Source organism: Sminthopsis crassicaudata, chromosome 1 (genome assembly GCF_048593235.1).
Source record: "Sminthopsis crassicaudata isolate SCR6 chromosome 1, ASM4859323v1, whole genome shotgun sequence".
NCBI lineage: Eukaryota > Metazoa > Chordata > Mammalia > Dasyuromorphia > Dasyuridae > Sminthopsis > Sminthopsis crassicaudata.
Genome location: NC_133617.1, coordinates 44,641,006 through 44,656,823, shown reverse-complemented (window position 1 = coordinate 44,656,823; position 15,818 = coordinate 44,641,006). Strand labels below are relative to the sequence as shown.

The 15,818-nt window shown below is 41.6% G+C and overlaps 1 protein-coding gene across 2 annotated transcripts in view; it reads left to right on the top strand.

Annotated features, from left to right (window-relative positions):
* Window positions 1-4,666: 4,666 nt before the first annotated feature.
* GALNT9 (polypeptide N-acetylgalactosaminyltransferase 9) overlaps window positions 4,667-15,818 on the top strand; it is a 282,033-nt gene continuing 270,881 nt past the window's right edge. Inside the window, exon 1 of one of the 2 annotated variants that reach the window (XM_074299933.1) lies at window positions 4,667-4,971. In XM_074299933.1, the coding sequence (XP_074156034.1) occupies window positions 4,731-4,971 (241 nt within the window). In that variant the 5' untranslated portion in view covers window positions 4,667-4,730. The remainder of the gene's footprint in view (window positions 4,972-15,818) is intronic. The other variant, XM_074299944.1, reaches the window with a different exon arrangement.

Sequence of the window (15,818 nt, the reverse complement as noted above, 5' to 3'; positions counted from 1 at the left end):
AACGCTATGGTCCAATCAAATTGGCCTTTCCTTTGTTCCTCACATATAGTACTCTTTCTTTCTCTCCTTATCTTCACAGTGGCTATCCCCCTATGTCTGCAATGTTTTCCTTCCTCAGCTTGACTCTATAACATTCTTCACTTCCTTCTAAACTCAGCTGAAGTATCATCTACACAAAGCCTTTTCTTATCCTTGAAACTGCAAGTACCCTCTAACCCTGTTTTGTATTTATCTAACTTTACTTATATACCTATATATGTATATGTTTCCTTCAAAGAAATAATATTATTGAATATACATTTCTTGAGGTAGCAATTGTTTCATTTGCTGTTTCCCCAGAATTTGGCATAGTGTCTAGCACTTAATAGATGCTTAATAAATGCTTGTTGATTGATTGATTGATTGATCATCTACTGCTTATGATCTCTTCCCAATTCCTTATATAGCTTTATGGTCATCAAATGCATAGTTCATCACCATTTCCAGACTCAAAGATTTCCATCTTGGTAGAATCTGCCATAAGTTTGCACTCTCCTAGCAAAGCCCTTAAGAATCTATCTAGAGTGTCCTCTAGGCTATGGTGAATTCTTGGAGTAATGGCTTCAATAATTTCTAAATTAATAACCAGGTCTAGACCATTTAATTCCTGGGTTCACCAGCAATCAAATTTAATTTCTTGTCATCAGGAAACAGAAACCTGATTGTCCAATATTTACGAGACTGAAGACTTTAAACTGTATTACTCCAAAAGGCTGAGAATCTTCTTTTCATACTATCTTTTCCTTTTATCCCAAGTTGATTTAGGCCATCATTGTTGATTATATGAATTCTTTGTCTCTTTTTAAATACTATTTGATAGGCCACATGCCGTAGTGAATAGGGCACTGAGTTTGGAGTCAGAAAGACCCATTTTCAAATCACTTTCTGGACACTACTAGCAGTATAAACCTTGGAAAATCCTTAAACTTTCAATACTTCATTTTCCTTATTTATAAAACAAGGGCTTAGGACTTGGAGGCCTTTGTGGTACCTTCCAACTCTATATCTAGGATACTAAAATCCTAATTGAGGATCAGAATTATAGTCCTCAAATGATTGTGGCTTGAGATGGCCAACTAGATGCTTACAGATGGGGGGTTGTTCACTAAGTTCCCTAGGATCCAGCTTCCTCATCTATAAAATGAGTTGATGGAGTTAACTACATAATCTCTAAGGTTCTTTGCAGCTCCAAATCTATCTTCCTGTGATTCTATTCCCAGCATGTTTCTTAGTCATTATCTGCTTTTGTATTCCTAACTTCAAAATGGTTATTTCATTCCCTTTTTTCAGAACAACCCTACATATAGCCACAATGGGCCTAGAGGTTGGATAGCAGCATGATTACTAAAACCAACAGATGTTGATATGTGGGCTGGTTGGAAAATGACAGGGGAAAAAAAACCTTTTATATATTAAGATGTAAGAGGCACAATATTATGGAGCTATAATATTTCCAATAGAGACCAAAGCACTGTGTGATCTTATTAATTTACTTTAATTCAAAGTGAAATAGCAAGATGAGAAGCAGGATAGAGTTATGGATAGAGAAACAGTTTGGAATCAGAAAGTCCTGGGTTCAAATCTTGTCCCTGACAACTATTGGCTGTGTGGCCATGGAAAAGTCACTTAACTTATCCATTTCAGGAAGTCAACAAGCATATATTAAGTGTTCATTACATACCAAACAATGCCCCAGAGTCCCCTATACCAATGAAATCATGTCCTGCTCCCTAAAACAAACAATATAGAAGGAACCCACAGACCAGCCATAGCTTAATCACATACTAGATAATAGGAATTTATTTTGAAATGAAGGGATATGATATGAACAGATCTAAAATTTCACTGCCACTTTCCTAGTGATGAAATTTATTCTTCCACTTCAGATTGGCACCATTTGTCCAACTTACATTCTTAGAGAAATTGCCCAAAACACTGAGACATTATGTGACTTGCTCAAAATTACACAGACAGAGTCAGATTCAGGATTTGAATTCTGATCTTCTGGCTCTGAGGTAAGTTCCTGTTTCCTGAGCTATGATAACTCTCAAACAACATATAAGCAGCTGAATAAAAGCAAATCATATGCAAAATTATACAGAGTCATTTCAAAAGAAAGAGGGTGCTAGGAGTTGAAAAGAGCAGGAAAGTTCCTGTTCATGCTGTAGAATTCTTGTATAATTAGGATACCAGAACAGTCACGGGAGAAAAAAAACAACAAGGTTCAGCAAAGAGAGATATTTGACAGACTTGCATGTATTTGTCTTAAAGCTGAAGATCCAGTAGAGGTTAATGTCCAAATTTATATTGTCAACTCCAGCCATTTGTTTGTTCAAGACAAATACATCCTACTTTCATTGGTTGGTTGTATCTGCCAGTAAGTGATAATATAATTACATTTCTCTCACCCTGCCTATACACCTTCCATTACTTGGGAAGAAGATAGGTTTAGCCAATACTTTCCCATTCAGTTGATCACAATCTTGGAATTAACTTCACAAATTATTACCCACGTCAACTGGTTTGTGAGCCCGACACCAGTCAGAAGTCGAGAATTCCAATTTTGTTACACAGACTCGTTAGCTATGTAACTCAATATCTACCAGCTCAAGTCCTTCCTCAATAAAATGGGAGGACTGCTAGCTCTTAGCTCCCAGGATTGTTCTGAAGTTTAAGTCTGCAAGCTATATAATGCTATGTAAATGCTAATGATTACTATCCTAAACCCACAAAACCCTGATACACATACTTGCTAATACCTCCAAATAGCATCATTTCTAATAAAAGTCTTACATAAGATAGCTAGTATTTTTGTTCTTTAACCTAGAGTTTAAATAGGATTTCTGTGTAGGCATCGATCCCCTGAGTACAGATGATAACAATGGAAAGCTGTTTCTTCAGCTGGCCATGGATATTACAACAATAGGCTGAATTATTTAAGCACATCTAACAAGATAAATTTGAGAAGTCAATGTATTTTTTAAAGCAAATGGCTATTTCCTGAGGAGAGTATTAGGAAAGCCAATTTGTCAACAGGGACAGCATCAATGGGATTGAAGCACTGTGGACCCACCACCCCTAATGTCTGTTTCAGTCAACTACAGGGTTCCAACTTGTTACTGGGAGCAAACAATTAAGGAGCCCTCCTAATCAATCCGTTCCTCCATATTCTTAGGGAGAGGAGGAGAAACAGGGAATAACATGTTCCTCTTAACCACAGTCCTGAGGCAGAGAAGGGAAACCTAGATCCTAGGTCTTTATTTTGCACGAAACATGGACAACTTTGGTCTTTGCTGTTCGAATTCAGCGCTGTTGATTCTGGTTGAATTTAGTTCAGGGGACGGGTCTCTACTGGACCCATCTTGGTCCTTCTTGGTCCTTGGCCACACAGAGATGTCCTGCCCTACATACCACCTGAGGGGGTGTTTTTCCGGGTTATTCAAAGAAATCCCAGGCAAATGGCAGCCAAAATGAAAGCTGGGAAAGGGGGTCGGGGGCGGGCAGGAGCTACGTGCCTACAAAAGTGAGTACCAAGGTTTTCCCCACCGCCTCTCTCCTCTGAGTATCGCTTATACCCCCACGGACATGGCTGCACCCACGCTGAGGAGAAGGGGGGCAAAGGGGACTACAGAGTCAGGACTGAGGAAGGCCCCGGCACAGTCTTGTCTCGTTGCCTCCCTTTTGTTTCTTCAGAGCCAGGAAAGGCCGGCTGTGCCCTCACCTGAGCTCGCGGAGGATGAAGGGGCTCTGCGGGTGCTGGAGCAGGCCGGGCAGGACTAGGGGCCGCCGGGGGTGCTGTTTGCAACGTCCTTAGGTGTCTTTGCTTTCAAAGCCCCCTTTGAGCGTGTTTCGCCCGCACCTTCCCGGGGCGGCAGAGCGTTGTTAACTCTCGGCACTGGGTTGGGGCCGGCCTCGCCCCCGCCCGGGCCTGCTCGGTCCCGCAGCGGCGGTCCCCGCGTGCCGGGCGCCCCCAGGAGCCCCGCGGGTAGGGCCGGGGCGGGCGAAGGAGGGCGGGGAGGGGCGGTGACTGGGAGGAGGCTGGAGCGAAGTGGGCTCCGCTGTATGCATGCTGATGAGTTCCCGGGCTGCCGCGTCACTCCGCACCGGCGCCGTGGCTGTGGGGCGGGCTGGAGCCGGCAGAGGCTGCGAGCGCGCGGAGCCCGCCAGCCAGCCCGCCGCCTCGCCCTCGCTGGTCCCCTCCTCGCTCCCTTCGCCCCGAACCTGGCTCCGGCCGGCCCGGCCCGGAGCTCCCGCAGCACCCCGTGCCCCCGCCCGCTCACAAAGCCTCGGCTGCCCTCGGCTCCCCGGGGCTGGGGAGCCCTCCGGAGGATGCCGGCTGCGCTCCGCGCTGCGCCCCGCGCCCAGAGCTCGGGGCCGGCCAGCAGCGGCTCGGCGGGCGGGCGGCGGTAGCTGCGCAGCCCCCGGGCCGTGGGCCAGAGGCGGCGGCGGGGCCGCAGGTGTGACCGGGCCGGCGGGGGACGGAGAGTGGTGCTGAAGGGACAGCTCCCCCCGGCCGCGCTCCGAGCTGGGCACGCCGCCCCTCCCTGCCCCGCCCCTCCGTCCGGGTCCGGCGCGGACAGCGGGCGCAGCGCGGACCCGGCGCCGGCCCATGGTGCCCGCGGTGGCTGCGGCGGCCGGCGGCCAGGCGGGGATGCCCCGCGGGTGAGGCAGCCCCCGCCCCAGCCGCGTTCATGGCGGTGGCCAGGAAGATCAAAACTTTGCTGACGGTGAACATCCTGGTGTTCGTGGGGATCATCCTCTTCTCCGTGTACTGCCGGCTGCAGGACCGCTCCCAGGAGCTGGTGCAGATCGTGCGCAGCGCCGACCGCCGGGTGCGCAGCCGGCACGCCAGGGCCGGCGTGATCCTGGACCGCGAGGCCATCCTGCAGCGGCTCGACCACCTGGAGGAGGTGGTCTACAACCAGCTCAATGGTGAGCGCGCGCGGGCCGGGCCGGCGGCGGGGAGGGGGCCGGGGGCCCGGGAGGGGCGCGGGAGCGCTGTCCCGCCCGCGGTGCCCGGGGAGAAGCACCAGGGACAGCTCCGGGGCGGGTGGGATCGGGGCTGTAGAGCAGGGAAAGGACACCAGACTTCCCGAGCCTTTCAGCTCTTCCTAGAAAAAGGATCGATCTCCGAGAGGAGCCGAACGGAAGAAAGTGGCTGCTGGGCTTTTCAGGTCTGCCGGAAAGGCGGATTCTTCATTGATTTGCTCGATAAATATCGAAACGGGGCTTAGCTCCCACTGGCGTCTCGGGAGAAGTTTTGAGACGGTTCCCACGGACTCTTCGGGGCAGGGAAGGACGGTGGAAGGAGAAGGAAGGGGCTCCCTCTGGGCAGCGGTTTGTAAAGGCTAGAGAGACAAGTTCCCCTCTCCCTTACCTCCCTTCCAAAGAAGTGATAAAGTCGGGCAGTGGAAAGAGGGGGCGCGGAACAAAAAAGAACGAGATACGCAGACGTAATTGTGGAATGCGAGACTCCATTGCTTTCGGGGGTTTCCAGGTTTGGAACTGGCCCTCGAAATGAATGCACTGCTTCCTCCCATTCCCACCCCCACAGTCCCATTTCTCACTTCTCTGCACTGTGCTCACTGGGAGCCTTATCGGGAAAAGCCTCAATAAAAAATTCCCGAAGAATGGGACAGCAGGCTCCGCGGAGAGAGCACTCAAAGCCCAAGAGTCGAGGCCGGTGATTGGCACCTCATTACCTGCGGACAGGCCTCCAGATGAGGCTGCTTGGGCACTAGTGACTTTAAGCTTCAGGGCCCTTGAAACATCCATTATAAACTGAGCTTTAAAATGACATTGAACTTTCTTCCATCGATTGGTTAGGGGAGGATCAGTGTGGAAGATAAATCTGTATTAGTGTCACTGTAATTCACACTCAAGGAAGGCCAGATGATGGAAACCTGCACTTCCCCCACTTTGTGCTGCAAGGAGAGAAAGGGGCCCTGGGATGTGTTGGGGCTGGAGGTGGGGTAGACTGCTGGTTCTGTGAGGTACTGAAGCACCAGGGAAGGAGGAAAGTTTGTGTGTGTGTGTGTGTGTGTGTGTGTGTGTGTGTGTGTGTGTGTGTGTGTGTATGTGTGTGTGTGTGTGTGTGTGTGTGTATGTGTGTGTGTGTGTGTGTGTGCGCGCACTATTAGCAGTTTTCAGTAGTGACAGCTCCAGAAAAAAAAAAATTGAAAAGGGCTGTCTCCTACCTGCAAGTTGCAAGTTTCCCCCATGCAGTAACATCAACAGAGCAAGGTAGGAGGGAGATGTCTGGAGTTTGCCATGATACTTCTCTGTTGGAGCCCAGGCAATAGAGAATCCTAGTCTTCCAGTTGGAAGGGAACTCAGAGGCCATCTAGTCCTTTTACAGATCAGGAAACAAAGGCCCAAGAGATGAAATTGTTTGCTCAAGGTCACCCAGTCTTTGGAGAACCATTGTTCTCTGACCATAAATGAAGCACTTTTCCTATTATGCCATCTCTATATTGTATTTCCTTCCGGAATAGAGAACAGGACCTCTTATGGCAGGAATTTTTAACCTTCTTTATGTCATGAACCCCTTTGACAAGTTGGTGAAGTCCATGTACTCCTACTCAAAATATCTTAACTGCAAAAAATATTTAAAAATTAATTCTAATGAAACAGTTCTCAAAATTTCTTTAAAATACATGTATCCTAAGAAATTTGTTTATAGGATTAAGAATACCTGAATTAGTAAGACCATGGCCAACTCATGTCAGATAAATTTAGAAAAGACAAAAACCCATATTGTGGCTAGTTAAGTTAAGGCAGTAATCCTTGAAGGATTTTATTTGACCTATGCAGAAACCTTTATTGGGTATCACTAAACCTTTGTAAAAAATCTTCAGTGGATCCAATTAAACCAGGTCAGTAAACATGGGTAAAGTTTGTATGGGAATTTATAATAAATCTAGTTATAGCAAGGTAAGAACTGTTGATAGGTATGGTTAAAGCAATGCAGGATCCTTTAATGCAGTGGTACTCCAACTTTTTAAATAGGGGGCAGTTCACTGTCCCTCAGACTGTTGGAGGGCTGGACTAGAGTAAAAACAAAAACTCACACGCTGTCTTCACCCCTCAGCCCATTTGCCATAACCCGGTGGGCCACATAAATGTCCTCAGCGGGCCACATCTGGCCCCTGGGCAGTAGTTTGAGAACCCCTGCTTTAATGGATCCATTCATAACAGGACTGGAACCCTTAGGGGATTTGGATAGGGAAGGGGCCATAATTCTTAGTGAGCCTCAAGAGGTCAGGAACCAGAAATCTTAGTGCTTCTGGTAAGGGCAAGACCTGGAACCTTAGTGCAGAGGTCCATGAACTTAATTAAAAAAAATTGATAACTTCATGTCAAAATACTTAGTTTCCTTCATAGCCTTACATATCTTGTTTTATGTATTTAAAATCATTATTCTGAAACTGTGGCCATAAGCTTTGCTAGACTGCCAAAGGGATCTGTGATGCACACAAAAATTATTAAGAACCCTTGCTGTGGGTCTGGTTAAGGCTGGGCAAGAACCATCAGCATGTCTAGTTAAGCCAGGGCAAGAACCCTTGGTGGGCTCATTTCCCCAGAAGTCTTAGAACAGAATTTTCACTCAGATCTATGAAATACCCCTCCATACCTGCATGCTGGGCTGTTTAAATCTTTATGTGGTCTTCCAAAATTCTCTTTGAGAGAGCATAGGGCATCATCCTTATTTCATAAGCTCTTTCTCATCATATACACAACTCCTGATTTTCCTTCTGAGGTGATTTCGTAATGAGGCTTGTGTTTCTTCTGTTCTTTTCTATTCCTCTAAGGTGGGGGAGGAAGAGAAAGAGGATAGTAGAAACGGAAAAGTTGAGTTGAAGCTTAATCTTGGCTATTTCATCAATGTGACTCATCACCGCAGAACAGTGTATGCCTGTAAGAGCATGCAGCTCCATTGAAATCTATTTGCCAGGGTGTTATGGGCTGTTTTATGGGGAGAACTAGAGGATTATATAAAAACATTGGCAACATGCTGGGGTTGTATAATAACATGATAACTGGCGCTCGGCTGCTAAGGGCTTCCCTCCCTCATCCTTCAAGGTGAGAAGGACCCAAAGTGTCTAATGACAGGAAAACCCAGGCACTTGGCTCTATATTTCTAATAGGAAGAAACCATTGGCTTTGTGAAAGAGTGAAAGAGTAGCCCAATCTTCTCTCTCTTTATCAAACAATGAGAGCTTCTCCTAAGAAACTGTAAGAATAATTCAGGTCATTGTTTGAAAGGTTACCCAGTGAAAAATATTAAGGAAACAAACAGGTCAAGTTCCTTACTCTCAAGACCCTTCTTTAGAATCACATATGCCTTGACTTATCCCAATTAGGATGGGGAATATTTTGGATCACATGCACATCTCCAAAATGCTGCAACAATTGCACCCTCACCTCCTCTGAATCCTCAAAGACAAAATGACCTAAATATAAACATTGACATCATTAAAAATGGAAGAAAATGGGTAGTTCCATCTTTCATAGCCATGTCTGTCTGGAGGAAATTTCTAGTACAACAAAGGAAAGAAGAGAAATCCAAAGATAAAATAGACCACCCCTATTATGTGAAATTGAAGAGCTTTTGAATGGTTTGGTGGTTAAGACCAACACTTTGAAAAACAAAACTTATGAGAATTGTCCACAGACAAGAATGGTGATTTTCTTTTTTCCTGATCTTGTCATTCTGGGATCAAAATATGTGCTAGTAAACTTCAGAATGAAGCCCTCATCCACAAATTTGTCCCTATAGATAGATTAGCCTTTAGTACCATTATGGTATATGAGATCACCATGGCAGTAAGTACACAAACCACTAAAGATTTTGTAAAAGCAACACCTCTTGGAACCTAATACCTTCTCTTCAGTGCTCAGAGAACAGAAGTTTCCTGTTGTCTTTGGACCTTAGTCAGCAAATAACTGGAAAGTAGCTCTGCCTAGAGACTCCTTATCAATGGTAAGATCAGAATAAATTATGAATTTAACTTGGCCACGGATGGCTGGGCTGGAGGCAAGAGCGGAGGAGACCATGGAGGAAGTGTCAACAGCATTGGAATGGTGGCAGACTAGTTCCCAGTGGTGGTATCTGCAAAATCCATTAAATGCTTGTGATAAAATTCTGTTAAAATACATTTCCAAAATTAAGACAAATATATAAGACCAAGAGCCATTCCTCAAATGAATAGTTAGCTAAAAGATTAAAAAAATCCTCAAAAGAATTACAAACTATTAAAATCATAGTAAAGATTGCTCCATCTAACTAATAAGAAAAATTAGTCTTAGAGTCCCGATACCATGAAAATTAGCAAAGATGTCAAAAGATGAAATATCATTACCTTGTTAGTAGAACTGTGAATTGGTCTAGTCATTTTAGAAAGAAATTTGGAATGCTTAAAAACTATTAAAATATATATTCTTTGACCCAGAGATCCCATTAGCATATGTATTTAAAGAAGTTAAAAATATGAAGAAAACTTCCATTTATATCAAAATTGCCTTAGGAGTACTTTTTACCATAAAATGAATAAAAATATAATACACACACATCATCTGGGATATATATATATATATATATGTATATATATATATATATATATATATATATATATATATATACATATATATATATATAATTTTAAATTGTGTGTAATATAAATTAATGAACCCATGATAATAGTTAGCATTTATATAGCACTTTAAGGTTTGCAAAGTACTTTAAAATATCTCGTTTGATCCTCACAACAACACTGTGAGGCAAATGTTATTATTATCCCCATTTTACAGATGAGAAAATGGAAACAGAGGTCAAATCACTTGCTCTGAATCACTTGCTAGTAAGTCTCTGGATAGAATTTGAACTGAAATGACTGACTCCAAATCCAGCACTTGAACCATTGTGCCTTCACGTATAAGAAACAATCAATATGAAAAATTTGAGAAACATGGAAAGATTAATATGATCTGATAAAGATTGAGGGAGGCAGAAACAAGAAAATAATATACGCCTCCCATAACAATGCAAATAAAAAGAAAAAAATTAAAATGATGAATGTTATCTGGTTATCATCCCCAATCTTGGCCCCAAAGAATGGATAAATAATGAATCTCCCTCCCTCCATTGGAAAGATGTATTAGGGAGAGGGGAAGAGAAGGACAGGAAGCTATAGGTATAAAATGTCATATATGTTGTCAGACATGGTTGATTTGTTTTGCTAATCTTTTTTTCCTTTTCTTTTCAATTAAAGCTTTTAATATTCTAAATATATGCATGGATAATTTTTAACATTCACCCTTACAAAACCTTGTGTTCCAATATTCCCCCTACCCCTCCCCTAGATAGCAAGTAATCCAATATATGTTAAACATGTGCAATTCCTTTATATGTATTTCCATAAACATCATGCCGCACAAGAAAAATCAGATCAAAAAGGAAAAAAATTGAGAAAGAAATCCGAATGCAAGCAAATAATAACAAGAGTAAAAATACTATGTTGTGATCCACACTCAGTTTTCATAGTCCTCTCTCTATATACAGATGGCTCTCTTCTTAACAAGACCATTGGAACTGTGTTTTGCTAACTTTTTAATAAATCTTTGATATAAAGACCTTTTTTTGGAATAAATGGAAGAAAATCAAACCTTTTAGGAGAAAATACTTAAGATAAATGGCAGAGTAGAAAAAGAGGAAGATTTGGAATCAGAAAACCTAGGTTTGTGGGGACTCTGGGCAAGACACAATCTCTCTGGGCTTTACTACAATTCCTTAAAGAGTCATCACAATCTCCTAAAGCTATCCTCAAGGCACCCACAGCATAGCTGGGCAATTGAGGTTAATACACAGAGGCTTACAATTTCATGTGGTTCAGATGGTAACTGTTAATTGAGGTCAGAGAAAGAAGAGATCCCTGTAACTGTTTTAGTGAAGGAAGACTTCATATAGAGGTAGGGCTACCAAATTCATAGGGATATACCACTTTGGGATCAGTAAAGAGGAAATCAGAACCTTAGGACTCTAAATGGGCCAAATTTTAGACCTAAAAAGGCAGAAAAGAGATTCTATCCTCTGCTGATGATTTTCCTTGTTAATTTCTTCTCTGTCAGAAACCTTCCCTGGAGGAAGTTGGTGTCCAGAAAGAAATGTGAGAGATGTTTTCCTTTGGTTGATGGTGCACAGTGTGATATGAATGAATTATGAATAATTAAATAGTAAATCAATGAAAATCAGTTGTTTAACACTTACTATGTTCCTGGTAAAAAAGAAAATAACTCCTTCCTTCAAGGAACTTTTATTCCAATAAGGAGAGATAACATACATGGGGAGTTTTGACTAGAGAAGAGCACTGATCTAGAAAGTCTGCTATAGTAGAAAAGGCAATGGAGTCAAAGTCAGGAATATATAGGATTGAGTCCTAATTTCTCCATTTTTAACTGTGCAATCTCACTTTCTAACTTTCAGATTCCTCATTTGTAAAAATAAGAATAGTAATTCTGTGCAAATATTCCTTTGGGGACTACTGTGAGTAAAATATTTTATAAATTTTGTGAATAAATCATAAATTTGATTTTTTTTCCTGGGAAATATTTATTTATTTATTTATTTATTTTAATTTATAATTTTTTCACAGTATATATGCATGAGTAATTTTTTTTATAACATTATCCCTTGTATTCATTTTTCCAAATTTTCCCCTCCCTCCCTCTACTCCCTCCCCTAGATGACAGGCAATCCCATACATTTTACATGTGTTACAGTATAACCTAGATAAAATATATGTGTGTAAATACCATTTTCTTGTTGCACATTAAGTATTAGATTCCAAAGGTATAAGTAACCTGGGTAGATAGACAGTAGTGCTAACAATTTACATTCACTTCCCAGTGTTCCTTCTCTGGGTGTAGTTGTTTCTGTCCATCATTGATCAACTGAAAGTGAGATAAATTTGATTTTTTTGAAGACAGTAGCAGAAAAGGTCTCTCAATTTGCAATGTCATCAACTTTGTCCAAGAGGTATTGTGACCTATCCATGTTCAACTCACAGAATCTCCAAGTTGAGGGTCTTTAGCCACCAACTTACCCAACTCATATCCAAAAAAGAATGCCTAGCATAACACACCCAGAATAGGACCATCCAACTTATTTTAAAACTTCTAATGAAGATTAATCCACAATGTAGCCCTTTCTATTTGGAAATAGCTCTCCATGTTAGGAAGTCTTTGATTGACATCAAGTCTAAATATAGCTGTCTGCAAATTCAGTCATCTCACAATAATAACATCTATTTCACAGAGTTATTGTGAGGATCACAACTTCGTAACGTGCTTTGCAAACCTGAAGTACTATGTAAATACTAAATGTTATTAGTATTACCTCTCTGTCTCATGATACCTTTGTATGCATGGGCCAGGAAAACTTAGCAGGTTGCATGTTCAATGTGTTTTTGAATGAATATAGACTAGGATAAATAGGCTAGGTCTGTGGAATAAAGATAAGATGAGGATATCAATTTCCAGGCCATCAGCAAGTCAGCAATTATTTATTAAGTACCTACTATGTACCAGTATTGTGCTAAGAGCTGAGAATACAAATCAAAGCAAAAAAAAAAAGTCCCTGTTCTTAAGACATTCCATAGATTATTGCATCAGATATTTTGCATGTCTTTACTGCATTTTTACTGATTTACTGATTCCCAAACTAGACAGTGGGGCAAATCTAGACTAATTCCCCTTTCCCTTACCCTGACATTGACTAGGACCTTTTGTCAAAAGTCAGTAAAATCCAGGCATCCATGAACTTTACTCCTGGCCAAATCCACATGCCTGACAAACCTTGGGATTTGATTTTTCTTTGTATCCTCAGCATTTAACACAATCCCTAACACATATTAAGCATTTAATAAATGCTTATTGATGAATTTCTACAACACTGAAAAATTAACTACAATTCTGAGAGTTAGATTGAGTGAATATTGGAATGGTTTAATGTGGCACTAGATTTGAAGTCAACTTGAGTTTGAATCCCAACTGACCTTGAGGAAGTCCTCCAAGCCTTCTGAGATTCTATTTATTCTGTAAAATGAAGGGATTGGACTAGAAGAGGCCTCGTCATTTGTGATCATAATTGAGGATAAGTGAGCCATAGAATTTATCATCACCGAAAAATAGACAAATTGTTCAATAGTGGATCATATAATATATGTGTATGTATGCATGTGGTATTTTAAAAAACACAATTGTGAGTTCTCCAGGATTACACTTAAGAAAAATCACCTACCTATAACACAAGTTACAGTGGACAGACTATTTAGTAACTTATGGTCCCCATTCACACATATGCAATGATATTTTTACTAAAAATCTCAAACTGTATCCCGAAATCAGGCAGGCCGTGATGCATTTGGCTGGCAGACCTATGTTGGACACTCAAAATTTTTCTGATTCAATGACTCGTTTTACAGATAAAAAAAGCTGAAAAACTCTAATAAGGAGAAATGACTTGGCTAAGGTCATCCATCTGGTCAGTATCAGAGTTTTACTAGGAAGTCCTAGAGGAGGTCAATGGAAGGTACAAGGGGTGAGGCTGTCCCTGATATTTTAGCTGGAAGAAAAGAACCCCAAGCCAGCCAAGGAAGGGAGCCAAAAGCCAACCAGCTTGCCAACAACTTATGAAGGCAATTGGCCCAGTTCAACAACTTCTTTCCAAATGAAGAGTGTATTTGATTTAATGCAAAACCCACCAAATCTCAGAATCATTGAGTCTCACATTGGAAAGCACTTTAAAGGCTGTGAAATCTTACTAATACCTGAAGAAGAATCCCCACTGGGGCATCCTTCTCATGTGGCCATCCCGCTTTTCCTTAAAGATCTCAATGATACTGAAACTCCCTCCCTCCCAAAGCAACACATTCTGTTTTGGGGCTTGGAAGATTTTTCTGACATCAAGTCTAAATGTGCCTTTTAGCAACTTCTACCCTTTGTTCCTAGTTTTTCCCTCAGGGCCAAGCTGAACAAATCGAATCCTTCTTTCACATGACAACCCCTCACATTTTGAAAGGCAGTTATCATGCTATCCATGAGAATTCTCCAGGCTAAATATTCCTCCAAATGATCTTCTTAAGTCATAAACTTGGTGCCTTCATTGCTCTGGTTGTCATTTTCTAGCTGATCAATACTTCCCTAAAATTTAGTCTTCAGAATGAAGCATAATGTTCCAAAGGTAGGGTGGCTAGGACAGAATATTATTGTACTATCATCTCCCTACTTCTGAAAATTATGTCTTTAAATACAGCCATCAGTCTGGGGGCTTCCATATCAATTCCTAGATTTTTTTTTTCAGATGACTCACTATTTTGCCATGCTTTGCAAATGGGAAGGCATTTTCTTTTCAATCTAAAGGCAAGCATCTAATTTTAACTCTATTCAATTACATTTTATTCTATCTGGTCCTGCTTCTAGCCTGTTGAGATCTTTTTGGATTCTTATCCTGCCTATGACACTTTCCTTCCAGCTTTGTGTCATCTGTAAATTTGATGAACATGATATCTCTGTCTTTAATCAACTCGTTATTGTATTCCAAAGCCATAGCATGTATTCTTGTAGAGGTCTTCTTCCAAGTTGACTTGGAACCATTAATGACTATTCTTTGGTTCTAGGCATCCAAGAAGAAATAAAGTCATAAAATCTCAGAGTTTATGGGATCCCAAGACACAAGAGGGGGATGGAAAAGAAATGGAGACAGAAGAGAAAGGGGCAGTAGAAAAGGACTAGGGAAAGGTGAAGGCTCATCTGGTTTGGGCTAAAATGACCTCAGAATTTGATCTGGACACAAAGAGGGCCAAAATCTGTGGTTGCTACTTTCTGCATTAGAAGACCAGGTATTGAAAGCTGGCTTTACTTCTTGTTACTTGTACAACCTTGAGTGAGACACAGCCTCTCTGAAACCATTCCCCTTTCTGTAAAATGAGGAAGCTCGCAGGCCCCTTCCAATTCTAAATGCTATGAGCAATCCATCCAACAGAGAGAGAAAATAATGTCTGACGATCAGGTAGAGATAGGGGATTAGATCAGGACTACTCAAATAAGGAAGGCTTTTGATTGTCATCACCAATCCATCCCTAGGCACTTATAGAACATCTATTGGACACAGTCATCTTGCTGGCCATCCTTAGAAACTGTTTTGCTTATAGATAAGATAAATATGCCTGATTCCCCAAGGAGTTTCCTTGTCAGTTTCTTGTAAGGAGAAGGAAGTTAATCTCTGAAAAGATTTTCAATTTATTTGACTTGGGATCAGTAGTCAACTTGATTGGAAAGTTTTCCATTCCCCTAAGGGAATTTCATTCTCTAAATTGCTTAACCAAGGACATGGAGCAGTTCCATATGCATTTTATCAATCTTTGCTTTCATCCTCCCCCAAGTGTGCCTTCCAAGGTCCAATTTTTTTTTTTTTTGGTCTTTTTTTCCTGGCTGGAAATCAGGAGTTAGGAATCCTAAATTGCTATCACAGAAAAAAATAGCTACAGGCCTTCAATTGCCATATTAATAACTAACATTTATGTAGGAAGAAGAAGGGAAAAAGATAAACATTTATTAAATGCCTACTATGTACCATGTTAAGTGCTTCACAAGTATTATTTCATTTGCATGGCGTTTGAAGTTTTCCAAAGAATATGTGGTGCTGTGAAAAGAGAGCTAGATCTGGAATCAAAGAATTTGAGTTCAAATTAATTCTGCTACTTACTGCTTTTACCATAGGC